Raw genomic sequence first — 26,888 nt, forward strand, 5'->3', positions numbered from 1 at the left:
TGAAGATGCAGCGCTACAGAGAAACTCGCATGGCAAAACAAACTTCAGTGCGCCGTTTTTCCCTTGCCAATGTTCACATACGCCGCCGAGAAGGCGGCGAAGGTATGGGGATACAGCAGCGCGCATAATGCTTGCAGTTTTTGATAAGCGGGCTGACCTTAAATCTCACTACGGAGGAGACACTGAACATTTACGCTCGTATGCGCCAGAGTCTGGCGAAGCCCTCTAAACCCCCTCCGGTAATTCAGATCGCATTGACACTTTCGAGTACTTCACGTTGATCCTGCCAACTCATACCTCCACAACGCCACGATATTTGAGACTTCAAACAAATCGATTAATGGAACAAAATTCGGGATAGCAATATTCTTCGTTAGGGAATGGATCTTGCCCGCTATTCGTCAAGCGCTGCGACCTCTATCTCCACTCTCATCTCAGGATAAGCAAGTTTTGCAACACCAATACAAGTCCAAATCGGTTGGTGATCCGGAATCCAAGCCTTAAGGTTACGCACCATCGCAGCAAAGACTTCGTCATTCAGGACGACGTGGTAAGTGGTCACGCGGAAGACCTGAGACCAGCCTTTGCCACCCGCAGTACGGATGGCAAGTTCGACATTTTCGAAAGCTTGGTCGATCTCGCCGCTGAGATCGGGCGAGTAGTCACTGCCAGTAGCCGGATTCCAACCACCTAAAGACCAGTGTCAAAATCGGACCTCGCGGCTGCCTGACATTAAAAAGGACTGTACCTTGACCGGCACATTCGATCCTATTCCCGATTCTTACAGCTTGGCTGTAGTATGCCGACTCCCTTGCAGTCTGACCGTAGCCATCGTATGCAAAGAATTGAGCAGGCATGGTAGTTTGAGCGTAGTAGAAGTAGGAGTTGAAGAGCGTGCGTGGTGTATCTGATGGACTCGAAGAATTTGATACAAGACGCGTGTAGTGGTACAAGTACTTACCTTCTTCTTAAATAATTTCCATTCCGCTCCGGACAAGACCGTGTGGCTTGCGATTAACAATGATGTTACCGCTGTCGAAAGACACCGGAGTTGGAGAATTGGAGAATTAGAGGGTCTCGGCTGAACGTCTCCGATGAAAAGTGGGACCCTTATGATCTCCAACATCTCCAAGTTTGACCTTCTCAATTGCGCCATGGTAACGCTAATCTGTTAGGACAGCATATAACAATATCAAGGAGGACCGTAACAGGATTATCGTAACCAGGGAGATCGGTCTAGGCTGTTCTCACGCTCGTCCGCGCGGCATTACTATTCCTCTCGACGTCGATGATTCCTACAAGATCTCTTAGACATTTAAATCTTGCTTGTTGTGAGAGTAGCGTAACAAAAGCGTTCATCTGGTCGACCACAGATCCAGCTAGTGGAAGATTCATAGAACCATCAGGAACGTCAGAACGACGTGATCAGCCAAGCGCCGTTTCCGTAGCATCCTGTGCAAGAATGGTGAATGCGGCGCTTATGTGGCGTATGACAGGCCACATCAAGTTGCCGGAGTAGACTCGAGACCAGAGGTGGAGCACGACAGCGCCGAGTTGTGCGAGATGCAGTCCCTCAACATTATTGTCTTGGAGGCCGATTTCGTGTGGCTCAAGTATCTCTAAAGATTCTCTGACCAAAGCCCGGACCCACGAGATAATGCGAGCTTCCGCGCCTGATATACAAGTCAGTTTGTATGCTCAGACATGACAGACTCGTATGTGGTCACTAAACCTGTGACGCCTAGCTGCGCTGACGTAGACTCCACTTCCAGCAGCCATTTCCAGAGAAATACGCCGCACTCAAGAGCGCATATGGAATGCTGACAGCTCCAGAAATACATCTGACTGCGACAAACATAGTCTAGTCCCATCCGCACTGGTAGGCTCAGCGCGTGCACCGCATACAGCAAGGCTGTTATGACTCTTGGTCCTCTGCCGGGGTTTTTGGCACGGGCGAGGCTCGTAGCCATAGCGTTTGGGTCGCGGCTTTCGAGTCGGCGGCACGGCCCAAGGTCAAGGTGTAGGCGAATGGAAGCCAGAGCGAGGAAAGCGATGGACGTGAAAGGTAACGGACCATCTACGTTCTGCGGATTGAGAGTGGAGCCTGGATCGCGTCGCCATGCGCTCTTCCATCGCTGCAGGGCTGATCTATATAGACGTTAGCATGAGCAAGGCACTTCAGAGTTATGTTGATTGTACTCTAGTAGGTCCAGGTCGCATTCACGAAGAGCTATCGCACTAATGGATTGCATTTGTCGTGCTAGTAGAATTTTCTGGAGAAGACCTTGCAACAGAACGAACAGGGCCAAGGGAGACAGCCATGAAGGGCCATGTACGTTCTGTACACTGTCTTGATCAAAGAGCAAATGGTTAAGGCCCTCCTGAAATGATAGAGTCGGCAAATCGGTTGTCTTCAATCGGTTCCACGCACTTGCACTCACCGCTGCCCACTCCGCTGAAGCACATGGCAAGTAGAGATCTATCTCTGTGGCAAACACAAGTGGGGGGGTGTTGTAAGTGATAGCCAGGACGTTAAGATATGCGAAGCCAATGAGCTTTGTCCGTCTTCGACGCTCGGCGGACACCCAATTCTGCCACTCATCGGGTCGAGTCCTCCCTTCCAGATCATGCAGGCCGTCCTGATGCAAAGCATGCGCGAGAGGTATTTGCAACTCTAGTGCTTCAGATAGTAGTGCCGGATCGTCCATCCAGAGCGAGAAGGCCATCAGCAATATAATCGTACTAATGTTGTCCAGATTTCCACAATCGGCTCCTGTCGGAGGAAGGACAGAATCTGCCAGGGAACTCTGATTCCGACATCGTCTCAGTCGTTGCAGCGTGATTCGTCGTGCTGTAGAATAAAGCTCCAGCCCATTGGAGAATTCAAATCGGTACTGAGCTCCAATGGCGGCGAGAGCAAGTGAAAGCTCGGGCGGACATGCCTCGATTGAATAAGTCGGCATATGAAGCATGGGATAATGTTTATGGAACATATCGGCGTAGCTCTGAGAGTAGCGAGTCAAAGTATGGCGGGATGGCAGACGAAATGCCGGACCTGATGGAGGAGAGGTCGCTGCGATTCGGGAGGCAAGATTGTTCCTGCTGGCTTCAGATATCCGCCAGACAAATTGAGGCGCCTGCAGCTGGGAGTAACCATGATATTCATGGTCAGAAGCACAAGGGTCGAGACCTGCAAAGCCGTCCTCCTCGTCGTCGTCAATGAACCTTCGGGGAGTACAGCCCTGGTGTAGCTGCGTACCAGCTACTGTCGGCGAGCTCGCCATAGTCGGGAAGCCGAGTTCTTGGTCATCGACGTCGTTCCATGAGAGATCCATGCCAGCTGACCCAATGAAGGTTGTAAATTCTTCAAAGACATCGGGAAAAACGTATGGGTCCGGAAGCGCTTGGGAAGAATCTTGCTCAGCAAAGATCTCAGGTGGCCCCGCTAAGGTTGGGGTGGGTTGTGAAGCCAGTGAAGCGTGGTGGCGAAGCTCCTCCGCCGTTGGATCAGTCCCATGCCCCTGGTGCGGTGACGACGCAGTGCCCGAAGCGCTTGACGATGGAACATGGACCCCAGTAGTACCAAGCTCGCGTGTTCTGTGGCGCTTGAGTAGGTCATTGCGGGTGAATGATCGGCCACAGGAGCAGCGGAAGGGCCTTTCTTTGGTGTCTGGAGATTTGTGGTCAGCCTAATCGAATACGCCGCCACTTGCCTACTGTGCCCGACCTACGTGTGCGAACATGGCGTTGGAGATGCTCCAGACGCGCGAAACGCCTTTGACAATACGGACATGCGTTGTCATTCGACACCGTAGAGCCAGATTGCGGCATCATCAATCGGGCAGAGGCAAAGATTCGCTGAACACCTGCGACGTCTGAGACCACGCTTTGCGATAACTCCTGCCCTCGCGTATCTCACTTTTATGCAGGGTTTGTCATTAAAAGTATTGTGTTACGCTGAATCTGACGTCTGTCTCTGAATGCGCCGGTCTCGAATCATGGAGTACGAAGTCCCGTCCGCGACTCTGACAGATAGAAATTAGGTTAGAATGGGTTCCATAGGGTTAGGGTTAGGGCACGATACTTTCGTTGCTAGTCCACAAGATATAAACTTAAGAGACTCTAAACATGAATCTACTACTCACTAAAAAGAACGGACTATGTTAAGTATTAGTGGGTAGCTGTCGAAGTCCAAACACGGAGGATGCGTAGTGTGAGGCGCGGGCGGAGGTCCACGCTTCAAGAGAGAGTAGTAGGACAACCGAGTTTCATCCGAGCCTTCTCGACCGAACGGCCAAACAAAGAACTTGCGATTGCAGACATGAGATGTCCTTGCGTATAGTTCCAGAAGACAGACTGATCATCTTCGCTGCGCTCTCATCCGCAATAAATTCCGTGAGAAATCCATGAATATAACCAGGCTGACGTGGAAGATGTGTGTGGCTATGGCACTATCGGTTCGCATGTTGTCATGTGTCAATCCCGTCACGCTCAGAGATACTCATTCGAGTGAGCATATTTCTCATTCCAATGCCCTACGAAACATTGCGGTGGATCGTAGGATACATGTCGTAGTCAATCATCATGTATTTTCTCGTCTATGCTGTAGGTATCTCTAATCCTTCATCTCTATTCGCCATTCGCTAAAAAGAATCAACGGAAATGAACATTTCAAGCCGAAGCCTTGGTCTGCTTCTGGAGCGCCTCAGAGAACGGGTAGTCAGTGTAGCCCTTCTCCTGCTTAGCGTTGTAGAACAGATCGCGGTCGTACGGCGTAAGCTCAATGCCGTTCTCGATCCTGTACACCAGATCAGGGGTAGAGATCCAGTAGCGGCCAAAAACGATCGCGACGTCTTTGTCCTTGTACTGCTTGTCGACAGCCGAGCGCGAGCTGTCGGGCTTGAAACCGCCGGCCAGGAAGATGGGCGACTGGTTGCCCCAGAGCTCGATGAAGGGGTCGTTCTTCTCCGTCGCCTCGATGTCGGCGTTGCCGGCGATGCGGGACTCCACGAGGTGCAGGTAGGCCAGGTTGAGCTCCTTGAGGCCCTTGATCAGGTGGGTGAACTGCGGAATCGGGTCTTCCATCTTCATGCCCTGGAAGGAGCTCCAAGGCGACAGGCGGATGCCGGTGCGCTCTGCGCCGACAGCGTCGACAACGGCCTTCGTGACTTCGAGCCCGAAGCGAGAGCGGGCCTCAACGCTGCCGCCCCACTTGTCGGTGCGCTTGTTGGCAGTGTCCTGGGTAAATTGGTCGATGAGGTAGCCGTTAGCTGCGTGGATCTCTACGCCATCGAAGCCGGCCTTCTTCACGGCGTTGGAAGCAGCTTGGGCGTAGTCCTTGATGTACTGCTGGATCTCGTCCTCCGTCAGGGGACGGGGAGCGGGGCTGTTGTCGGACATCGGAAGGTCAGAGGAGGAAACGACGTCGCCGGTGCCGTTTGCCTGCTTGAACTCGGCGCTGGCGGTGCGGCCGAGGGCCCAAAGCTGGAGCCACAGGTAGCTGCCCTTTGCGTGGACAGCGTCGGCGACCTCTTTCCAGGCGGCGATCTGCTCGTCTGTGAAGATGGCGGGCACATTGGGGTAGCCGCTAGCCGGGGGAGAGATGATGGTGGCTTCGGTGATGAGAAGAGTGCCAGGAACGACGGCACGCTGCTGGTAGTATTCCTTGACCATGGGGAGAGGGACGTGGCTATCGTCGGCGCGGAAACGAGTAAGAGGAGCCATCACCAGACGGTTGGAGAGCTTGTTGGGTCCGACCTGGAGAGGCTCAAAGAGCTTGGATTGAGGAATGCTGCCCATCTTTGCGAGTATAAGGTATGTGTTGAGAGTGATCGGAGTGGTGAGATCAATGTCGCACGGCAACAGAAGAAACTGGCTTTGTAGAAAGCAGTGGTGTGTGAAGGCAAGGAGATAAACTGACTGGAAAATGCGTCCTTGGCCTACCTTATATTGCTAGATATGATACCAATGGCCTACCCAAAGTGATTTATCAGCTGTAAAAAGCACGCGGCAGCCCTAGCATGGCAACCGCGGACGCTTGATGACATTCGTAAGTCTTCCACGGCCCACTACGCCTCTATCGGCACGCGTTGAGCTGAGTAGTGGCGAGGCGGCGGGGCCCGTGTTCGATTACTGAGCTTTTTCTCGGCGTTTTCTCGAAAGCCTGATGGCGTAAGCGGCTGCGGCGGCGCGGGATGAAACATCACGTGACAAGGTTCACGCGGATCAGAGAGTATCACGTGATACATGACTACCAACACTCACGTGCCTGAGTTGGTCGATTGGATGTCGAGGTAACGACACCGCTATTCAAGGCAGCCACAAGGTCATTTAGCGAGGACAATTTCTTTCCTCTCCAACCGGCTAATCCAAGGGTCTAAAGAGTATTTCATTAAGTCATGCAGGCATGACGATCGTGGAACTCACTACAGGCGGTCGATCAACGAAGCCACCTGCTTGACACGGATTAAAAGCGCAACGAAAACAAATTAAAAGAAAAGCAGACGCTTTCAGCCAGTCTCAGTCTCGACACCAGGCTGCCTCCCCTCCAGACCTCCAGTGATCTTATTCTTCACCTTCCTCATGCCAATGATGCCCTCGTCCTTGGCGAACTTGAGGTTCCTGGCGGGCTTCCACTGCATCATGCCCCTCTGCTTCCTCTCCTCGGTCCTCTTGTTCTGCTTGTTGACGTCCTTCTGCGACATATCTGTGTTCGACGTGTCGTTGGTGCCGGCAGTCCAGCCGGACTCCATCGAGCGAGCAGAGCCCATCGATTGCCTGCCGTGCTCTGCGTCCTGAATGCCCAAGTCGGAGCTGCTGCCGTCGTTGTCGTCTTCGTCGGAGTTGGCAGTGCCGTCCGTAGCATTAGCGGCGGCTTCACGCTCCTCGTCGGTCATAGGTTGCTCGGCGCCAGGCTCGCGGCGCTTCTTGCCAGAAGTGTCCATAAAAGCCGCCGGGTCGTCACCAAAGGCACCGGACCAGTCCGCGCCGGTCTTCGACAGCCACTTCTGCTTCTCCTCCGGTTCCACTTCCTTGAGCACATCGCGTCCCTGGGTAAGCGACTCGTCGTGCAGAGTTTGAACGCGCTCAGGCAGCTCCTTGTCAACCTTGTGGGCGCGGACGCCCTCAGCGCGGCAGCATTCCCAGGTCTCGTAGGTCTCGCGCGAGCTGTTGTCCATGACGAAAGCCTCGTGACTGTCATCCATGCCAGCGTTGAAGACACCAGAGAACTGGAGGCGACCGACTTCCTCGAGATCATCCAGTCCAGGAAGCTTCTCTTGCTTGAGGATCTCCGGGGTGATGTAGTTCTGAGTGAGGCGATCAGGTGCCTTGGTCCTGTAGATCGGGATGTCAAGCTCTGTAGGGTCGTTGTCGATGAGAGTGTGGAGCCAGAAGACAGCATAAGCATCGGGCTTGCGGTGGTTGGCGATGTGGAACTCGAAAACGACCGGGCTGCGGTAGCGGTACTTGACGGGCAGACGAAGGGGTTTGTCGTCATGCTTGTGATTGACCTTGTTCAGATCCCAGTAGTATCCAGTCTCGCCCTCGCCAAGGGCATGGCATGCTTGACGGCCGATCTTGCCAATGGAGCCACCGGTTCTGAGCTTCAGGCGGGCGTGGTGGTTGTAGCCCTTGGCAGTGACACGCTCACCAGAGAACTGGAATGTACCGACAGAGAAACCGAGCTGCTGAGGGGGCAGGCGAGTCTCGACAGAACGGAAGAGAAGGCTGATACGAATGCGTCCGAAACCAATACCGCCGTCAAGCGGGTACCAACGGGTGACTTGCGAGGAAGTTTCGAGGATGTCGCTGAGTTTCAGAGGAACCACACCGAGGATTGGATCGTGCTCACGGTGACGAGAGTCGCGAACCGTGACGGTGATGATTGCGCTGCGCCAATCGCGGATAAAGCGTTCCGTACCAGCGTTGAAGATCGGCTTGCTGCTGACGGCCTTCGCGCGGGTACGGTAGACAAGTTCATCGTTGTAGAGGATGGTGCAGTAGCTGGTTGGCAACTCGCTGCCCTCTTCGTCGGTGCCTTCGCCGTATGCACGAGCAGGCTCATACTCGCGACCTTTGCGGCTGCCAATGGTGCCCTTGATGTTTTCATATTCCAGGTTGACGATCTGGTGAACAACGATTGAACAGATACCGCTGGGCCAGAGAGGGTCAGGCGGAGTGTGCTGCACAGCGTCATCTTGTTCGTTGTTGACTGCGCCCTTCTCGTCTTGAAGCTCGGGGTTGTCGCGAAGAGTTTCAGGCAGAGCCTTATTCTTGCCATCAGTACGCAACGCAGGGCGATACTGCGGCTTGCCAAAGAATCCGACTTCCCAGCGAAGTTCACCGGGCATCTCGGAGCCATCGTCCATGCCAGAAAGTTTCGAAACTTGAGGGTACATTTTGCCTGGGTGCTGAATCATCTTCTGCATGCTGAGCTCGACCTTACCAACGATGTCGTCGGCAGAGTGACGATCAGAGTCCCAAAGCTCTACACTCAAGTTCTCGTCCGCCTTGATCAACTCGGGAGTAACCAGGACCGCAGCGGTCTCTTCCCAGATGGGGTTCAAGTCATCAGTGATGACGCGGGTACAGTACATCGGCTTGCCGTACTTGCTGAAGGACAAAGTGATGTAAGGGTCAGAGCCGCCCCATTTGGAGCCGCGCTTGTCCTGCTTGCTCAGACCAACAGCACGGTGGATACGAATCCAGAGAACACCGAGTGCCTGTGTATCCTTGGTGATATCGTCGCCCTGCAGCATGGCACGCATGTCGAGACTCATGCTCTTGGGAGCGACGTACATGCTGGCAGCCGCACCAATGGCGTAGTTGACGAAGTTGGAGATCAGTGGGAGGTTCAGAATGTTGGGGGCCTTCTCCATCATGGGAATGCAGCCAGCTTGGACGTGCGGAACGCCCATGAGAGTGAAAGTGAGTGTCTTCAGGAAAGGTGGTTCAGGGGTCATGGCAAGACGCAGGCGCACCGTTCCTACTAGCTCCTGCAGTTCGACGAAAATCGGCAATGGGACACCGAAAAGCCCCTTGATACCCAGGTAGAAAACCAGTTGCATGTGCATGTTGCGAGCCTTGTCGGAAGCACGCTTGCCGCTTGGGGCGGCGTGGTAGGCGAAGCTGATCTCGAGGTTGTAGTAGTCACCACCCTCCTCGTCGGCGGCAGCTTCTTGAGGGTCCTTGGTCTTCTTGTTCTCCTCATGGATTGATTGTTTCAGCTCTTTCATCTGGTTGTCAGGAAGCGCGCGCAAGCTCAGGATACGAATAGGATTGGATCCCTGATCGATCTCTGCGACGCGGACATTCTCAATCACGCCAGGAACGGAAGCCTGCATGACATCCTCGAGGGTATCGCCAACGGCCGCGAACATTTCCGGGTTGACTAGGCCCCAGACGATGCCAACAAGGGTATTCATCCACTCAACACTTTCCGGCAGAAGATTAGTGGTCGCGGTCTTTCCTCGCTCTTTCTCACTCTCCCACTCCATTTCGCGACCACTCCGCACGAGTTCTTTGATCCAGAGCCAAACACCACTGGAAACACAGCCACCAAGAGGAATCAGTCCAAGATAGCCCCCACCGAAAACCCTGCCAACAATGACAATGGCGAAGAAGATACCAATGATCAGGATCAGACCTCTTTCCTCGACGCGCTTGAACATAGGCTCGTAGCTGATAGACGGGGTAGGGTGGAACAGGATGTTGGTCTTCTCTCCGTGGATAGGTACGTCTGAGGTGCTGCCTTCAGCGATAGGGTCCGGTGGAGCTGTGACGTCCTGCTTCTCCTTGTATTCCGGGTTGAATTGTGTTGCTTCCGTCTGCACGGTCGTGTCCTTTCCGAGGTTTGCGTTAGGCACAGACAGAGTTGGATTTTTAGCCCTCTCCATCATGTCTTTGTTGACATTCTCGATGACAATTTCTTTCCCTGTCGTGGGGTCTGTAACCGTCTCCTGATTTTCGCTGGTGTGCTTGACCTCGTTCTGGTGAGGCTGCACGTCAGCACCGCCCAACCCGCCCTTTTGGCGTTGCGCATCTTGCTTCCTCTGTTCATCGATCTTTCTGTCGCGTTCGGCCTTGTCCTTGTCCAGACGTTTCACAAACTGGTCAATGGTGGGGATCTTGTTCCCGCCGGAGTACTGCGTTGGAGTATTAGTGATCTGTTACGATTCTCAATAATGTCTGTGAACTCACGTGTCCGCCGGGGGCGTGCTGAGCCTCTTGCGGCACTTGCGACATGGTGTACAAGCACTCTGTCGCGTCGGCTCTTGGAAAGGTACGTGCTCGTGTGTTGGATTCCCAATGCAGCTACAGCCTCGTGCCCTCCGCCAGGCTTGACCCGTTAGTGCTCGTGAGTCGTGAGTGTGCAGAAGTCGCCAGAAGTTAACAAGCAAAATAAAGTGGGTGAGGTGAACAATTGTAAGGCTGGCTCAGAAAACAGGGAAGATGTTGGCTCGTCCCCTCATGCCGCGCGCACAGCAGGCACCCTGCCGTCGATGTGGGACGAATGACGTCGATGAGAGCTCAGTGGCAGATCACCCGCGCGTCGCCGCGCGCCTGTCGCCGCCGATCGGTCGTGATAGGACGACCTCAACATCTGCGGCACGGCATAGTTCTCCTGGCAGGCCCTCAGTCGTCGTGCAGACTCTGCATAGCCAATTCGGCCGTCCCTTGCATGTATATCAGGGGAAAGCTTCGTCCTTGCAACCTCACTTCCTGCTCCAATGCAACCATATCAGGCAGGCGCGGGTCTTGGCTGATCTGCAGCTGTGCCCCGCGTCGTGCGTGGGCCAGGCCAGCGACAGGCCCGCGAATCGGCGTGATCTCAATGCTCTTGGATCGTCAACGCGATCAAGCGATGCAACTTGACCTGTGGGAAGACGCCAGCGGCTAAAATAACAGCTTGGCCTTGCGATAACAAATTATTTCGTTTGCGTAGCCACGAAGCTCTCAAAAAATCATGTTGTAGGTTATAACACATTACTCATTATCCCCAGGGAACTGTGTCGTTTTACGCCGCGTCATGTTGACCAGCAGCACCACGACGACTTTCACAAACTGCAAAATCTGCAGGGGAAGTGAACTTGTGGAGGATGAAGAAATAGTGGTGGCCGATGACACTGGAAGGATCGTGCACGCGAAATCGGCTGTTGCGAACAAGGTCATCGACTTCAACGGCGCGATACTCGCTCCCGGCTTGATAGAGCTGCAGACCAATGGCATGCGTGGCTTTCACTTCACTCACTTCGAAAATGATCAAGATTACGCTCAGAAGCTTATCGATGTCGCTCAATACCTACCAAGTACAGGCTGCACTGCTTTCTACGCCACCATTCCGACCGTTTCAAGTGATGATTTCAAGAAGGTGAGAGTTTCCAACCACCACGTGGTCCACCAAGCTGACATGTGACCGGTAGATCCTCCCGTCTCTTGAGCCTCGCGAAATACCAAATGCAGCATCTCTGCTAGGCGCTCATGCAGAGGGTCCATATCTCCATCCAAGTAAGAAAGGAGCCCATAATGCCTCGCTTTTTCATCAAGCATCTATTCTCCCGGAGGAAGTGTACGGAACGACAGCCGAGTCCAACCATGTTCTCAAACTCGTCACTCTAGCTCCGGAGCTCGAACACTCGACGAAATTGATTGAGAATCTAACCGCGAGAAACATCCGGGTGTCTTTAGGACACTCCGCAGCGAGCCACTCCCAGGGCCTTGCCGCCTTGAGTGCTGGCGCAACGTGCCTAACCCACACTCTCAACGCAATGGCGCCCCTGCATCACCGCGACCCTGGGCTTGCAGGTCTAGTCACGAACTCTCCGATGAACTCAATGCAAGGTCCTTATTTCAGTATTATCCCGGACGGCAATCACCTCCACGCATCAGTAGCGACGATGCTTTTGAGAGCCAATCCGAGCAAATGCATTATTATCACAGACAGCATCGAGCTAGCAGGCCTAGAAGACGGAACCTATCCCGGACACGCGCAAATCCCATTCAACCAGACCAAGAAAGGTACGAAGGTCGTCATTGAAGGAACCGAGACGCTCATCGGTGGATGCGCAGGTCTCGGGGAGTGTGTCAAGAATGTCATGACATGGAGTGGGTGTGGAGTAGCCGAGGCCGTGCGGTGTGCCAGTGAGAATGTAGCAGATCTAATGGGCGATGAGGGTAGAGGGAAGCTAGAGATTGGGCGAAGAGCGGACTTCGTGGTGCTCGATGACGAGGGTCAAGTGTCGCAGACGTGGATACTGGGGAAGAAGGTGTGGGAGAGTAAGTGAGCGATTTCATGTCAGCAAGCCTGGTCGCTGTACTGGTCATCCCTTCATTTCGGCAAAAGTAGGCTTCGCCTTGTCTAGAACTTCCAAGCGTATCGGCAGTCCTGCGAAGACCGGGGTATATCTGCTGCCAACGCTGGCGATGTCGTGGTCATGAAACAGTGCTTTGACCTGGTCTTGGCACCCCGTTGGCCGACTTCAGCCATCTTGCCGTAGCCGAGTCCACCCATCTCCAGACTGGAAACATGAACCGTCAGAAAAGCGCTTCATGTCTCACGCAACATCATCGCTTCACTTCAGAATGAGACATACTTCGTATCGACGAAGTAGTATGGATGTAGGTATTCTAGACGGGTTCAAGTACAAAAGACTTCGTTAAACCCGTCGAACCCGCTTCCTATTCACACAATCACACAGCGAGCTCTGGAAGCAACTGTCTTTTCCGTTCAATTCATTCGTTCAGCGCTCCGAGAGCTGCTCTTCAATTCACGCCTCTCGTTCTCACCTCATTTTCCTCTCGCTGGCACAGGTGCCGTTTAACGATCAAATTTCTCAGGCAGGACCTTACACACAAACAAAAACGACGTCATGAAGATCACAGGAACTTTGGCCGTCATTTCGGCCTCTCTTGCAGTCGTAGATGCCCGCTGGACGCCCTTTGTCAAGCGGGAGGCCCTTCCGCAGCAAGATCTCTGCCCTTGCTCCGAGGGGTCTGGATCTGCCGGTTCAACTGCCACGACGACCGTGACAGTCACCCAAACTGCAACTGGTGGCAGCCAAACTCGGACTGCGACCATCACTGAGACGATCACCGCCAGTGGCGCTGCAGGCAGCGGTCAAACTGTGACTGTGACGGAGACTGCGCAGGGTGGTTCCGGCGAGGCTCGGACTGTAACGATTACCGAGAGCCAGGTATCGACGGTCACTGCGGCGGCTGCATCTAACGGAGCTCAGAATGTCACGATCACCGAGACGGCAACTCAGACTATGCAGGGCGGCGGCGGATCCGGCAGCGTCGTGACCGTGACCGAACAAGCTCAGGGCAACGGCTCCAACGGCGGCTCTGCAGGCCCGTCCGTTGTGACTGTAACTCAGCAGAATGGCGGCTCTGGCTCGGGCTCTGCTACTGTCTCCGGTGAAGGTTCCTCTGGCTCGAATATATTCCCTGAAGGCAGCGCCGCCTCCGACGCCATCCCAACCAAGTCTGCTGGCCCACCTTACCCAGTTGGTCAAGGAAACGGGACCGTGATTGCATCTTCTGGGTTCGGCACAGCAGTCTCCGGCACTGGAGTAGGCGAAGCGTCGATCCCAGTGCAGACCCTTACCTCTCAACAGCCTGGCGGAGGCGCCGTCACGATCACCGTCACTCAATCTGCCGCTTCCTCTACAGAAGTCTCGCCAGAGATGAGTACCGCTCCTTTGGGTAGCTCCATTTCCGATGCAGACGTGACAGGTGTTTCTGCCACTGGAACGGGTATTTCTGCTGGTGAGACGGGCGTCAGCTCCAACGGCAACTCTTCGTCCGCTGGCGTGAGCACTCTTACGAGCACTGGCCAAAACGGAGCCATCACAATCACAACTACAGTGGCTGGCGGAAGTGGCGCGTCCGGAGTCACTTCGTCTGGTGCGGCTGGCCAGACCGATAGTGCCCCGTACCCTGCACCAGAAGGGAACAACAGCATGGGCGTTGCTCCAACTGGATCTGGCTCAGCTGCCACTACTTCACTCGCTACCGCATCAAATGGCCAATCCTCGGCCAGTGTCGCGGTCGCTACTGAAACCAAGTACTCAACTTCAGTCAACGGCGACTTCACAAGTGTGGTCCCTATCGCAACTGAGATCCAGTACTCGACGATGATCAGCGTCGGTCAGCCCGTGACCAGCGTGGTACCGATTGGAACAGAAGTCGTCTACTCTACGATGACCAAAGAAGGCGGAGCTGAGACCAGCACCGTGGCCATCGAGACAAAGACTGCATACACAACCCAAGTCACCAACTCCCCTGGCAACTCAAGTGTTGTGCCGGTGTCTACTGAGACTCAATACTCGACGAGCGTTGAAGCTGGAGGATCTGGCTCTACGGTCATCCCAATTGCTACGGAGACTCAATACTCAACAGTTGTGAGCGTTGGCGAGGGACAAACAAGCCGGGTTGCCGTTTCGACCGCAATCAGCTATTCTACTATTGTCGAAGGCGGCGGTGCGCAGTCAAGTGTCGTTCCCGTCGCTACAGAGACAGCCTACGTGACTGTGACTGGAAGCAGCCCTTCTGGCTCTGTTCTGCCTATTGAGGAGCAGGGCGGCTCAGCGAACTCCTCCGTGGTACCAGTCACCACCACGGCTTACAGTACCAGCACAGACGCAGAAGGAAAGACTGCGGTTATCCCGGTGGCGACGCAAACATCGTTCTCGACCATCATCACGCCTGGCGAGAATGTGACGTCCGTCTTCCCAATCAGCACTGCCATTCAATACTCCACCATTATTGGAGCCGGCGTTTCCGAGGCATCTGTCGTGCCTGTCGAGACAAAGACTGCTTACACCACCACCACCGGCCGCCCTTACCCATTGCCTTCGTCAAACTCGACTCTCGCTAACCCAACCGGGCCTACAGCTGGTACCGGCGTCTCCGTCGTCGCCTCTAGCAGCCTCGCCGAGGAGACATCCAGTGTGCCGACCTCTCTTGCAACTGTGCCTACTCCATCCAGCCCAGAGGAAAGCAGTGCAGAAACTGCTAGCGAAGTTCCCTCTGAAACCGCAACTGGCACGGCAAGCAGCCCTGAAGATAGTGACGGCGAAGGCAGCGCAACCCAGCCCGGCGAAGTACCTACGAGCACCGAGGTCGCTCCAGAGGAGACCAGTGCGGCGGCGGCGGAAACTCCAGCTCCATATGCCGCTCCTTCGAGTGGCGATAGCGGATCAGAGACTACTCCTGCCTCATCAGAGACTGAGGGCGAGGGCAATGAAAACCCAGCATCTTCTAGCACTGAGGCCGCTCCGGAGGAGACTAGTGCAGCGGCCAGCGAAGGAGCTCCGCCTGCTTCGTACGGCGCTCCCGCGACTTATGGGAAGAGGAGGCATGCTAGGGCGTTTGGATTGTTTTGAGAAGTGAAGGCTGACGATTCGACGCATTGGATGGAGAGACATTGGAAGATCGCGAACAACATTTCGGAGAAGGATTCCATTTTGCCGTTTACGCGGCACCACACTCCTTTGAATTGGCTGAGAACATGTAGATATGTATGCACATACTGTTTTAGCTTTCAAGATTCAGCATTCAGTAGTGTACATTTATAGATCTTCCACAGATCGGAAGCTCCGATTACGCTCCAGTTAGCTTTTTGCTGCTGGATTCACCGCCAACAACCCAGCAGATCTATCAGGGGGTCGTATACGCGATCATCTGCCACTTCAGCTTCACCACCTAAAGGCGCATTTTGTGCAGAGTCGCCAGCCTTTCCACCTTCACGCGCTTCCTTGGCCTCTCCGTTGCCAGTATCTGCTGTCTGACTGGGTTCCTCGGCAGTTGCATCGCCCGACTGTGCGGCCACTGACTCAGGCTCTTCCTTTGCTGAGTCCTTCGGATCTTCGTGTAGTTTTGTTCCAAAGATAGTTTTCCCCGAGGTATAATCTGCCCAAGCCGTTAGTCTATCCCTTTCCTCCCTCTCCTTGATCAACGTACCCGCAAAAAGCACGTCCCAGTCCATGATATGCTTGGTATCTCCAGGTGTACCGGCTTGTGCGGGTGTTCTTGAGATAGATTTTCTGGAAGGTGGTGTTTGCGATATGGGAGGAACGCGTTGAAATTGGCATTGTTCTCATATGAGAGGAGTATAATGCTGACAGAAATTCACCGTTGACACCTACAGTCAATGAAGTAACATGGTTATCTGTTGTTTGTGACGCAATAGTTTTGGGGGATATGTTTGCCGATGAAGGAAAATCTAGACAAGAGTGTTTAGGAAATGGCTAATGAACGACTTGGGTTTGACTTGCCTTGCCTGTTGTATAGGACGCTACGATACTTACCTTTCGGATCACGAATGAGACATCCAGCAGAACGCCAGGCGCTTTGCCACCGACATGGTGTCCCGCCCTGGCGCAGCCTCGCGAACAACACGATCGAAGAGCGTATTGGCACTCCATATCGTAAAAGTATCGAATCCCATTCTTCGACCCTGTGCACCAGAGTACAACTTCTGCGATGAAACGACATTTACGCCAAAGGGACTGTTGCGCTGGAAGTTGTCGACCACATTTTGGATCCGTAGAGCTTCGAGGCCAATGTACTCACCTGCCTCGAGACTAATCCTAGTACGGACCGCACCTCCCGCACAACCGTCGTAATGCGCGACTGACCGGCGAGTGCGGTAGTAGGCGATATGGCCAGGAGTACAGCCGATCGCCTCCATCAGGTTGAAGATGCTGAAGTCGTGGTTCCACGCGTTTGCGCAGAGCGCGAAGACCTCTTTCGCGCTGGCGGTATTGCAAAACTGCACAACGTTAGCAACGAGTACGACCCATGCTTGGATGTCCAAGAAGTGTAACGTGCTTTCATGTTGCCGCCACTCCACGGTACCAGTTGCCATGGCCGGATTTGAAAAGTTGCTCGAGACGCAGTTGTCGAAATTAAGCACCGAGTTGTGGGCATCCACGTAGCGAGGTCCCATGATGCTCGGGACTTCAACTTGGAACATGCTGCTGATCTCGTCGTATGAGTTGCAGAGCTCGATGTTCTGCAGCCAATGGAACACTGTCGGGTCACCTTCGATGTTGACCTCGCTCGCAGCATGAGTGTGAAACCAGCTCAAAGGGGCGTTGAAATGCTTCGGCTTGTTGTACGAGGCGCCGTCACCTGGCAGAATCCTTGAAGTTGTATGCAGCTGATCGAAGCATCTCTCCAGCGCCGTAGCCACCTGAAAGACATTCTTGCACGCCTTCAGAGGCACGAACTCGTCGCCAAAGCCGATGTGGACGTGGAACCCGCAGGTCTGATTGGTCACTACGAGGCACCCGAAATCGCGAAGCTGATTCACAGTCTCCAGGACCGAAGCAACTTCTTGTTGCCAATTCTCGTCAGCAAAGCTGAGCTTCCGAGACGAAATCTCAACGGGCTCCTCGGTATACCCAGGAGGCAAACGCTTGTACTCAGCATCTGTCAGGCTATGGCAGTCCTTACTGATGTTCCAACGGGAGAAGCGCGGCGCTCCATGCATAGGGGAATAGAGGGATTCTGTCGGAATGCCTTTCTTGTTCATGAGATGGGTCAAAGCCTTGACAGCATTCGACATGCCCTCCAGGCAGAGACGATTGAAGCATCCGGTCGGCCAAATGACCACGAATTCCAGCTCGATGCCAAACGTCATGTGATCAAGGTCCAACTTCGAATTAACAGTTCCCTGGCTTCCAGTGTTAGTATTGCTCAGGCGACCAGCGCCTTGAGCCTGTTTGTTGGCCATGCCAAAGATCGATTTCCAAGGAGTAGGGGCAAGGATTGAGGGCAGAACCTTGTTTGAGCAACCTTTCCCTGGAAATGCCTTTGGGAATCGTGACGGATTTCCAATCCAGCTTGTCGAAAACGCAACCTCATATAGACCTGCAACGTGGTGGAAGGAACAAAGGAAAGCAGAGAAATCCCATTGTCATGGACAAAGAGGCACTAACCGGGACAATGGCTTTGTGCTTTTCCCTTCAAAGAAAGCTGAATTGGCGGTCCAGTGTATCCAGATCGCCTGGGCGGATGAGCCAGTAGGAGGTGTCTTTCTGTGGGAAAGTGAAGACGAGATTACGCCCATCATGATAACATGACGGCAGAAGCGGATGATCTGAGTGAGCTTGGCCACGCAATATGGATAGAGTGAGACACATCATGGTATTTAGAGTAGATCAAAGAACTCATCGACAACAGCTAATCGGCGGTGTTAGCAGCGCGATAGATGTAGACAATCATCGGAGTGAAATTGAGCGCGTTGAGGGAAGACCATGAGCGGCTCGACATGGCCACAGACGCCGCGACGAGTTGACGCGAGGTGGTTATTCCGTTCGTGTGAGGTGTACGTTATGGCATAAGACCAGCATAAAGCGTTTACGATTGCTTCGTTGAGCCATGACGTGCGCGAAGAGTTGAGCCGATTTCATGAGGCTTGATGAGGCGTGGTGAATGCCCCGCCGCGTTTGTCCAAGCTCTCGGCGTTTGATGGCAGGCTGCCACCGCAGCACATCACTTCGCATGCAGCGCGTGTCTCGTGCATCAGCCACGCCGCGACCTCTGATGAGATGGATTTGAGTTATCTCACTTACTGATGCTCTAACACATTATTGCAACCGCCAAGTGGTACTACCAGCATGTCGCAAGTGCCCGAGAAGGTCCTCTCGTGGCTGTATAGCGTGCTTCACGTACGACCAGTCCCATGATCTTTCACGGACAATGCGCTCACACTTGCGCAGGAATACCAAGACCCACAACGTACCTATTCCGATGCCGCGCGCACACTATCAGCCTTTCCCTCTCTGGACCCACGGACCGAAGTCTACACGTATGAGAATGGCACATCAGCATTGCTGCTGACCGTCTCGGGGACATTGCCTGTTGATTTTCGCGGAGCCACCTACCGCTTTCCAGTAAAGCTATGGGTCCCGCAAGCCTACCCGCAAGAGTCGCCTATAGCCTATGTTACTCCTGGGAAAGATATGTTGGTGCGACCTGGGCAGCATGTTGGCGTCGAGGGAAGAGTGTATCATCCATATTTAAGAGATTGGAGCGGCATGTGGGACAGAGCGAATATTGCCGATTTCCTAAGCTACCTTCAGCAAGCCTTTGCAAGAGAACCACCACTTGTGAGCAGGATGCAGCAGCAACAGTTGCAACGGCCCTCAGGACAACAGCAAATACCCAATGGAAGCCCTGCGCCGCCGCAACTACCTCCTAAACAGCGACCAGGCAGCATTGCGCCTGTTGAGATGCCGAGCGCAAACACACCTCCGCCAAGGCCTCCAAAACCTGGCGATGAGAGCATTATCAGAGGCCCGTCACGCAACATCGCTGTAGATGGGCCACCGCTACCGCCTTTGCCTGGTCAAGCCCCTCAAACCGCGCAACATTCGACCGGCTATGGCGCAAATGCGGCACGTCCACCTCATACGGCGGTAGAGCCTAGCCAGTATCCGAATGGCCATCCAACCAGGCAATCCCAGTCCCCGATGCCGGCCCTACCTCAACACGTACAGTACCAACAGCAAAATTTGGGCAACGAGTTGAGTCCAGTCTCGCCGGTAACGCCTCCACATACAAACATGCGCACGTCAACCGGCAACCGGTACTCATATCCTCCTCCTTTACCACCGCAAACGCAGGGGCAACCTCTTCAGCAGCAACCCCCAATGCCTGCCCAGCATTTGCCATACCAGCAACAGCAGCCATTTCAACAGCAACCACTGCCGTATCGTCCTTCCCAACAACATGATGCACCACCTCAATTCAACCCAGCAAGCCAAAATTTCGTTGCAAACCCAACACCACACCCGGCGCCGCAACCGAAAAAGCAGGCAGCTCCAGACTTACTCTCGGATCCCTTCGAAGTCGCTCTACCATCAAGCTCAAGCTCGTCAATGCCCGCGCCACCCATACCTCCAAATCCGGAGAAAGAGCACCTTCTCCAGGCAATTTCAACCTCCTTAGTCCAACAGACCCACCAGAAAGTCAACCAAAACCTTTCCGCGCTCGCCCCCCTCCAAGCCCAGCAGAACGCTCTCCGCGCCGCCCACGCGCGCCTGGAAGCCGAAATATCATCGCTTCAAGCGCTCGACGCGACGCTCTCGTCCAACGAGAGCATCCTGCATCGCAGCATCCAGGAATGTAACCAGACCATTGCGGAGGCGAAGAGCAAGAAGCAGCCGCCTATTGATGAAGTGCTTGTCGCCCCGACGCTGGTCGCCCAGCAGCTTTGGACGCTGACGGCTGAGGAGGCAGCCTGTCGCGAGGCGATGTATGTGCTGCAGAAGGCGGTGGATCGCGGGAGAGTCAGTGGAAGTGACTTTGTTAGGCAGATGAGGGGCTTGGGGAGGGAGTGCTTCTTGAAGATGGTGCTGGCGAGGAAATGCGCGAGGGGGCTGGGGTTAGATGTTGAGAGGTAGAGTTGTAGACCAAATGAAACATCTACTCACGTGATTTGCTTTAATTCAGTACGATACGACAGTGAATACCGGACATATACGACATCCTCTCCTGGCCTGTCATCATGTGTGTCCGAGCGAGAACCACGACTTAGACTGGAGTGACCCTGATGTCTTCGCCAACAAATGCGACGAGACACTACTGCCGATCCTATTCACCGTGCAAGTCTCCCCCCAAGATCCCTCACCAAGCCCCAACATAAAACGCTCAATCCTATCGCCTAATAAACGCAAACCTTACACGAGCCTATAATGAACTCGACATAAGGGCACGTATATTCATTTATCTGGGACGCCGCCAGCCTTCCGAGAGTCTCCAGCAATGTGGGTCCTTGGATTGTCGGTCGCTTCGGATGGAAGTCCGGGTCCACAACATAACATCATGGGCGGAAGTGTAAATCCTGGCACGTCCGAAAAATCGTAGTGTGACTTGTTGAAGGGCAGAATTGGGAACTGATGATTGGTATTTACTGTAACAAATCTATTGCTATCTCTGTATATTTCATTTAAAGCATAAAACGTAAAAAGAATCAACGCGACCCTACCTGAAGGAAGCAATCAATCAATCAATCAATCAATCAATCAATCGATTGAAAGAAAAATCTTCAAAGAAGAATCACCACAAACCATGGGCTCCCTAGACACCACACCAGCCTACAAGCAGCAAGCCATCGAAGGCAAAGGACAAGGCCTGGTCGCCACACGCTCCCTCAAACCAGGCGATTTGATCCTCAGCGAGCCCCCGCTCTTCACGACCGCCTCCCTCACCAACCCAGCCACCTTCGAGAAAGACCTGGGGGCAATCGTCAAGGGCCTCCCCAAAGACGGCCAGCGCGCCTTCCTCTCCCTGCACAACAACAACCCAGGCTCCGACCCTTTCAGCAACATCGTGCGCTCCAACGGCTACCCGCTCGGCCCCGACAGCGATGTCGGCGCCATCTTCCCGCTCGTTGCGCGCCTGAACCATGCCTGTAGGCCAAACGCGCAACATACGTGGAACGCCAAACGGGGCGTGGAGGTCGTGCACGCTGTGAGAGAGGTCAAGGAGGGGGAGGAGCTTACTCTGTCGTACTCCATGGGTGGACCGTCGGAAGAGCGCCGGGGCAGCCTGGAGGCGTACTTCGGGTTCGACTGCAAGTGCGAGGTGTGCTCGCTGCCGCAAGCAGAGCTCGAAGCGAGCGACGCCCGGTTGCGCGAGGCGCAGAAGCTCGACGAGGCGATTGGGGATCCCAGGCGCGTTCGCCACTTGCCTGAGCGCGCGCTGGCGGACTGCAAGGCTCTTCTGGGCGTGTATCGCGAGGAGGGAATTTTCGACCTAAGGTTGCCTAGACTTGACTACGATGCTTTCCAGATTGCAGCGATGCACTCAGATGCTGCGAGGGCGAGTGCGTTCGCTAAGCTGTGTGCTGAAGCGAGGACGGTGTGTGAAGGGGAGGAGAGTGAGGAGGTAGTGAACATGAGGGCATTGGAGGCGAAGCCTGCGAGTTTCCCGAATTGGGGGGCGACGAAGAAGTGGAAGAGCAAGATTGAGGATGTGCCCAAGGATGCAGATGCGAACGCTTTCGAGAAGTGGCTGTGGAAGGAGGCGGCTTGAGGTTGCCAAAGGCTGTTGGATTCAATGAAATATGATGAATGAATGGACGTGGAGATTGCCAGTCATTGGCGACTGTGTCGAGAGAGATTGCATTGCCATGTGTCTTCGCGATCTAGACAGCTGGTATTAGAGCGTGTCGGTGTTGGTGTCGATGCCACTGGCCGGAAGTTGAAAGCTCACGTGACGTGCGAGCGACTTCACGTCTCTCAGAACAGGACGGCACGCAACCTGTGAACCGTAAGTTAGTCGGCGATCTCTCGCTGCGGACGTGTGTTAGATTAATAACTTCAAGGTGGGCGAAATTGTCAAGGACCTAAGCTTTGCTGTTTGCGTGGGATCGCGGGTCGGGAGGCTTGCTCGATCTACGCGGTCCGCGAGGAGAAATGAGCCTTCCTTACTAGTGTGCCCATTCCGCTGGTGCTTGTCAGCGGTCTTACTCAGGGGTTCAGCCCTGCGGTTTCTGCACTTTTGTCAGGTGAGCGGCTGTCTTCACGTTCGGTGGTCGACTCCGAAAAGTGAAATTCAGCTCGTCCGACAGGAGTAATTCGTCGGGGTTCAAAAAGCCGCCGCGTAACCAGCGGTTTGCAGATCGCAGGGTAATTGAATGTTTTCATCATTTGGCGGTAGGAGATCCATCTTTCGAAAGCTGCAGGTCTTGAATCGCCGGTCGATGTGACGAACTCCTTTCCCCCTGTTTGGACTAGGGACGAACCCCAACTAAGCCGCACGTGGCTGCAAGGATTTCCTCACAGCATTCTGATGCGCTCGATCGAGAACGAAGGGCGTTGGGAGACGTTGAATGCGGTGAAGAAGCCGACGTCTGCAAAACCAGCCTGGCCACAGATTTTGGAGCCGTGGGAGCATGGGGAGAGAAAGTGCTTGCGCTTCAAAGAGAGGTTTGAAGCTTAGCGACTCGTGTTACACTCCCATTGATAGGTCAGGCCACGAGTTTGCGGAGCTTCGAGTCAGCAAGCCCCCCGGCAGAAAGCTGCCATTGGCGACTGCGCGGGCCGGGAATCGCGTGGTTGTACTGCGCGGGTACTAAGGTTTCGGACCGCGTGATCAGGCCCCCTGAAACCTGGGAGGCGCCTTTTCCATGTGTTAGAGGGCCCAGCTTGATTATGTTATGGGTTCGGCAGTAGCGAGAAAGCTTCCCGCGAGAGAGCCGTTTGGCTGACGGCTTATTGACCTCGAAACCGAAGACAGGCGGAATGGCGTATGTAAGGTACAGTAACTATCGTGCCTTGAATGGGCAAGGGCATCTCGCTTCTTCCGGTAGTCTGCCGCGGTCAATCTATTATACCTTGATAGGGTTGCATTGCTGGTCGCAGCCAAGCTGGAAGTGATAACTCCGCGTATTATGATCGTTATCACGGCGCAACCTTCCGCATGTGATAGGTTGAATTCGAGCAGCACCAGCGCCGTGATCGCAGCGCGCTCCTCGCGCCACGTGCCCCCCGGCGGTGGTGCAGTAAAGGATACATGATACATGGTACGGCAGTACGAATGGCTCAGCGCGTGCATTACATTGCATGTGCCGCGATCTGGTGGCTGGGCTGCGCGGCGGCACCCATGGCCCCCCCTGAAAACGTGGCGGTGGAGGTGCACGAGTAAGTGGCATGCCAATGGCTCTGCCAGGCCGGCGGGCAGATTCCGGCGACTTCGTGACGGGGAACGCCCATTACTCGAAGGGAGCTCCCAGTCGTCGCACCGGCCGGATGGTAGTGGAGGAGACAAAGTCAAGAGTCAGCGGGCTCGGGTGATGTACTAGTGACTGCTGAAAGTAGCATTGATTAGGGCCTGCAGAAGGCCGCAAAAACTCTGGCCCAGAGCCGCTGGAGGAACTTGCCCGCCTCGCCGTCTCCCCGCCGCGCCGTCAGCTGTTGATCTCAATCGAAAGCTTGGGACCTTGTGAGGGCGAGCCAGCGCGGCGGAAGCATACGTGGTGGGCGGAAGGGCTCCCTGGCCTCCTCCCTGCCCGTCCGTCGCGCCGTCAATGCCCGCCGCGGTCCCGGCACGTGAGGAGGTATCATTGTTTGTATTGTAGAGTAGGAGAGCGCCTCAGTCCCCAGTGCCGGAGCGCGGCCACGGCAGCAGCAGGCCCTGCTCCCTTCTTCAACCCACCGCCCCCCTTCCCTCCCACGCGTCCACCCACCCACCTCACTTACTCGCCGCGCCGTGCCCGTCGGCCCTTCGTTCTGGAAGCGTCTAAACGCGCACTTGTCTCGCCGCCGGCGCCGCGCTGCCTGCTGCCCTTCGCCGATTCCCGTCCACGTTTGCGGGGACTAACACTAGCCCGCCCCGTTCAAGGTCCGCGCAGCCGCATCCGCCCAGCTAGCCGACTTCGAACCCTCCTGCGGCCGCCGCTGGCAGGAGCAAAGAGCGAGCCAACTTCCTCCGCCTTCAGCTCCTTGTCCGACGACCTCACCTCCCTCCCAAACCCCCCTCACCTCCGACTCCTCCGCCGTCGCCTTCGCACCGCTGAGGCCGCGGTACCACCTCTCCGCCTCCCGTGTGCCACCGACCTCCTCCTGTGAGCCCCGTCCACGCTGCGGCCACAAGCGCGAGCGACTCCCTCGACGCGGCATCCGGCGTCGCACCGCAGCCTGCTCCACCGCGCTGCACTGCTCCAGGGTCGCTCCTAGGCTTCTGGCGCGCCGTTTCCCGCCCGCTGCACCCTCGCTGCCAGCATTGACGCAGCTCTGCACGTCTTCCTCGCATCCCCAACCTTCGACGGCTACGCCAGCAGCATTATCGCCGGTCCGCCGGTCGAAGATCGCATTCACTCAGCTTCAACTCGACAGATCCGCCGGATCGTTGTATGTTCGCCATGTGTTTCGGCGGCGGCAACAATGGGGAGGACCCCGACGCGAAGAAGAGCAAGGAGATCGAGAAGCAGCTCCGCGAGGACCAGAAGAAGATGGCAAAGGAAGTGAAGATGCTTCTGCTCGGTACGGCCCAACTACATTGAACACTACGCGTGCGCGTTGCAATACTGACCGATTCACAGGTGCCGGAGAGTCTGGCAAATCCACGGTCTTGAAGCAAATGCGCCTCCTCCACACCAAGGGCTTCTCGTCCTCTGAGCGCAAGCAGTGGAAGGTCACCATCTTCAACAACCTGCTGCACGCTTTCCAGGTCATCTTTGGCGCCATGGAGGAGCAGGAAGTCGACTTTGCACACGAAGGCAACATCGTAAGTTTGCGAGGCGCGTCGAGTTTCGAAGCAGATTGCTGATAGTTTCTTCAGCGCTTCGCTGAGATCATTGCTGCCGACCCCGAAATCGGCACTGAGGATTCCATGCCGCTGGACTGCATGAATGCTTTCAAGAGCCTTTGGAAGGATGAAGGTGTCCAACTCGCCATTCGCAAGGGTAACGAATACGCGCTCCACGACAACTTGCAATAGTACGCTGCATCAATACCCTCAATTCGTACAACACACTGACAATCATCAGCTACTTCTCCGACCTTGATCGCCTATTCGCGAAGGATTTCACCCCCACAGACCAGGATATCCTGCGCGCGCGTTTACGGACTACTGGCATCAGCGAGACCATCTTTGACACGGGTAACTTGACTTACCGCATGTTCGATGTTGGTGGACAGAGATCAGAGCGTAAGAAGTGGATCCACGTTTTCGACAACGTCCAAGTCGTTCTCTTCCTCGTCGCCATCAGCGGCTACGATCACGTGTTGGTGGAGGATCGCAATGGCGTAAGTTTTGCCTCGGACTTGCTCAATTCTGAAGCAAATGCTAACACGCTCTCAGAACCAAATGCAAGAGGCCCTCATGCTCTTCGAGAGCATCGCGAACAGCAAATACTTTGAAAAGTCCGCCCTCATCCTCTTCCTCAACAAGATCGATCTCTTCCGCGAAAAGGTCATGAGCGGAAAGTCGCCGATTCGCGAGCACTTCCCTGACTTCCCGGGCGGCGACAAGGACATCGAGGCTGGCCAGGACTTCTTCGCACGCAAATTCAAGAACCTCGTGCGCGACCCGGGCAAGGAGGCCTATGTCCACTTCACCAACGCCACAGACACCAACCTGCTCGACAAGACCATGAAGAGCGTGCAGGATATGATCGTGCAGAGGAACCTGCACCAACTGATGCTGTGAGCACTTTCGATTCCCCAGCCCATCATCACCTCCTCACGCCCTCGCTTTCCCGGGACAAAGCTTTCTCTTTTTCTCTTTTTTACTACCAGACGCGCCAGTGCGCGCTGCTTGCTCTTTCTTTTTTCTACTTCTCTGTTCTGTTTTGAAACAAAATTCACTTTATTGCATGGCGTGGACTGCGTGCGCAGCCGGGAAATCAAGAGAGAACGAGAGGAACAAACACAACAACCGAAGAAATCATCGAGACAGACGGAAAATACCTCGCTCCCCCAGCAGACTAGGGTATTGACGTCTTGGAACCACACTCTACTGTACAACTTTTGCTTACCAGTGCTCATTGTTCTCTTTTCTCCCGATCTCGTTTGTTTTCTGCTGTCGATGACAGGAAGAATCAACACTCTGCTCTGACCGCCTGTCCCGGGAAGACCCCCCTCTTCTCCCCTGCATATTCACCTCGCACTCTTCCCTCCCGCCAAATGCACTTATCTGATCACGCGCCTCTTCCACCTTTGCAGGCTGAGTTAGATCCTACGGCCGAAATACGATTATACCCGCCCGGTTCCGCCCATCCCGCGCCCCAAGCGAAGCCGAGAAAGACCAAGAAAAGCGGGAAGCGAAAGCTCGCTTTGTCGCCGTCCCGAGAGAGGCTCTGGAGAGATGTGAAGTGATTGCGCTGAGAGTGCGAATTGAGCTGAGCTGGGGTGAAATGGATGGATTCGAAC

The 26,888-nt window shown here is 54.8% G+C and overlaps 11 protein-coding genes across 11 annotated transcripts; 5 read left to right on the plus strand and 6 right to left on the minus strand.

The window, feature by feature from the left end:
* Nucleotides 1-351: 351 nt before the first annotated feature.
* Nucleotides 352-1,062, minus strand: WHR41_06032 (uncharacterized protein). The gene is made up of 2 exons (XM_069374637.1): nt 749-1,062; nt 352-690 (listed from the first exon to the last, which is right to left on the minus strand). The coding sequence occupies exons 1-2, from the start codon at nt 855-857 to the stop codon at nt 395-397; spliced, it is 405 nt and encodes a 134-aa protein (XP_069228759.1). The 5' UTR covers nt 858-1,062; the 3' UTR covers nt 352-394.
* Nucleotides 1,063-1,072: 10 nt separating this feature from the next.
* Nucleotides 1,073-2,297, minus strand: WHR41_06033 (uncharacterized protein). Its single transcript, XM_069374638.1, has 3 exons — nt 2,200-2,297; nt 1,733-2,148; nt 1,073-1,673 (listed from the first exon to the last, which is right to left on the minus strand). Exons 2-3 carry the CDS (start codon nt 1,777-1,779, stop codon nt 1,610-1,612), a joined length of 111 nt encoding a protein of 36 aa, XP_069228758.1. The 5' UTR covers nt 1,780-2,148; nt 2,200-2,297; the 3' UTR covers nt 1,073-1,609.
* A 571-nt stretch (nt 2,298-2,868) lies between these two features.
* WHR41_06034 (uncharacterized protein) lies at nt 2,869-4,174 on the minus strand. Its single transcript, XM_069374639.1, has 3 exons — nt 4,085-4,174; nt 3,732-4,025; nt 2,869-3,670 (listed from the first exon to the last, which is right to left on the minus strand). Exons 2-3 carry the CDS (start codon nt 3,801-3,803, stop codon nt 3,446-3,448), a joined length of 297 nt encoding a protein of 98 aa, XP_069228753.1. The 5' UTR covers nt 3,804-4,025; nt 4,085-4,174; the 3' UTR covers nt 2,869-3,445.
* A 497-nt stretch (nt 4,175-4,671) lies between these two features.
* On the minus strand, nt 4,672-5,799 carry WHR41_06035 (uncharacterized protein; the record flags this gene model as incomplete). Its single annotated transcript, XM_069374640.1, has 1 exon — nt 4,672-5,799. The coding sequence occupies one exon, from the start codon at nt 5,797-5,799 to the stop codon at nt 4,672-4,674; it is 1,128 nt and encodes a 375-aa protein (XP_069228752.1).
* A 568-nt stretch (nt 5,800-6,367) lies between these two features.
* Nucleotides 6,368-10,443, minus strand: WHR41_06036 (uncharacterized protein). The gene is made up of 2 exons (XM_069374641.1): nt 10,201-10,443; nt 6,368-10,145 (listed from the first exon to the last, which is right to left on the minus strand). Exons 1-2 carry the CDS (start codon nt 10,243-10,245, stop codon nt 6,510-6,512), a joined length of 3,681 nt encoding a protein of 1,226 aa, XP_069228755.1. The 5' UTR covers nt 10,246-10,443; the 3' UTR covers nt 6,368-6,509.
* A 218-nt stretch (nt 10,444-10,661) lies between these two features.
* WHR41_06037 (uncharacterized protein) lies at nt 10,662-12,669 on the plus strand. The gene is made up of 2 exons (XM_069374642.1): nt 10,662-11,371; nt 11,424-12,669. The coding sequence occupies exons 1-2, from the start codon at nt 11,030-11,032 to the stop codon at nt 12,282-12,284; spliced, it is 1,203 nt and encodes a 400-aa protein (XP_069228754.1). The 5' UTR covers nt 10,662-11,029; the 3' UTR covers nt 12,285-12,669.
* A 200-nt stretch (nt 12,670-12,869) lies between these two features.
* WHR41_06038 (uncharacterized protein) lies at nt 12,870-15,386 on the plus strand (the record flags this gene model as incomplete). The annotated part of the gene is made up of 1 exon (XM_069374643.1): nt 12,870-15,386. The coding sequence occupies one exon, from the start codon at nt 12,870-12,872 to the stop codon at nt 15,384-15,386; it is 2,517 nt and encodes an 838-aa protein (XP_069228761.1).
* A 932-nt stretch (nt 15,387-16,318) lies between these two features.
* On the minus strand, nt 16,319-17,740 carry WHR41_06039 (uncharacterized protein; the record flags this gene model as incomplete). Its single annotated transcript, XM_069374644.1, has 1 exon — nt 16,319-17,740. The coding sequence occupies one exon, from the start codon at nt 17,738-17,740 to the stop codon at nt 16,319-16,321; it is 1,422 nt and encodes a 473-aa protein (XP_069228760.1).
* A 769-nt stretch (nt 17,741-18,509) lies between these two features.
* Nucleotides 18,510-20,448, plus strand: WHR41_06040 (uncharacterized protein). The gene is made up of 2 exons (XM_069374645.1): nt 18,510-18,677; nt 18,729-20,448. The coding sequence occupies exons 1-2, from the start codon at nt 18,627-18,629 to the stop codon at nt 20,412-20,414; spliced, it is 1,737 nt and encodes a 578-aa protein (XP_069228686.1). The 5' UTR covers nt 18,510-18,626; the 3' UTR covers nt 20,415-20,448.
* A 633-nt stretch (nt 20,449-21,081) lies between these two features.
* Nucleotides 21,082-22,047, plus strand: WHR41_06041 (uncharacterized protein; the record flags this gene model as incomplete). Its single annotated transcript, XM_069374646.1, has 1 exon — nt 21,082-22,047. One exon carries the CDS (start codon nt 21,082-21,084, stop codon nt 22,045-22,047), a length of 966 nt encoding a protein of 321 aa, XP_069228687.1.
* A 2,140-nt stretch (nt 22,048-24,187) lies between these two features.
* Nucleotides 24,188-26,611, plus strand: WHR41_06042 (uncharacterized protein). The gene is made up of 5 exons (XM_069374647.1): nt 24,188-24,998; nt 25,058-25,242; nt 25,297-25,454; nt 25,505-25,763; nt 25,819-26,611. The coding sequence occupies exons 1-5, from the start codon at nt 24,869-24,871 to the stop codon at nt 26,164-26,166; spliced, it is 1,080 nt and encodes a 359-aa protein (XP_069228688.1). The 5' UTR covers nt 24,188-24,868; the 3' UTR covers nt 26,167-26,611.
* Nucleotides 26,612-26,888: the final 277 nt, after the last annotated feature.

Source organism: Cladosporium halotolerans (genome assembly GCF_011745625.1).
Source record: "Cladosporium halotolerans strain TM138-S3 chromosome Unknown Sca18, whole genome shotgun sequence".
Taxonomy (NCBI): Eukaryota; Fungi; Ascomycota; class Dothideomycetes; order Cladosporiales; family Cladosporiaceae; genus Cladosporium; species Cladosporium halotolerans.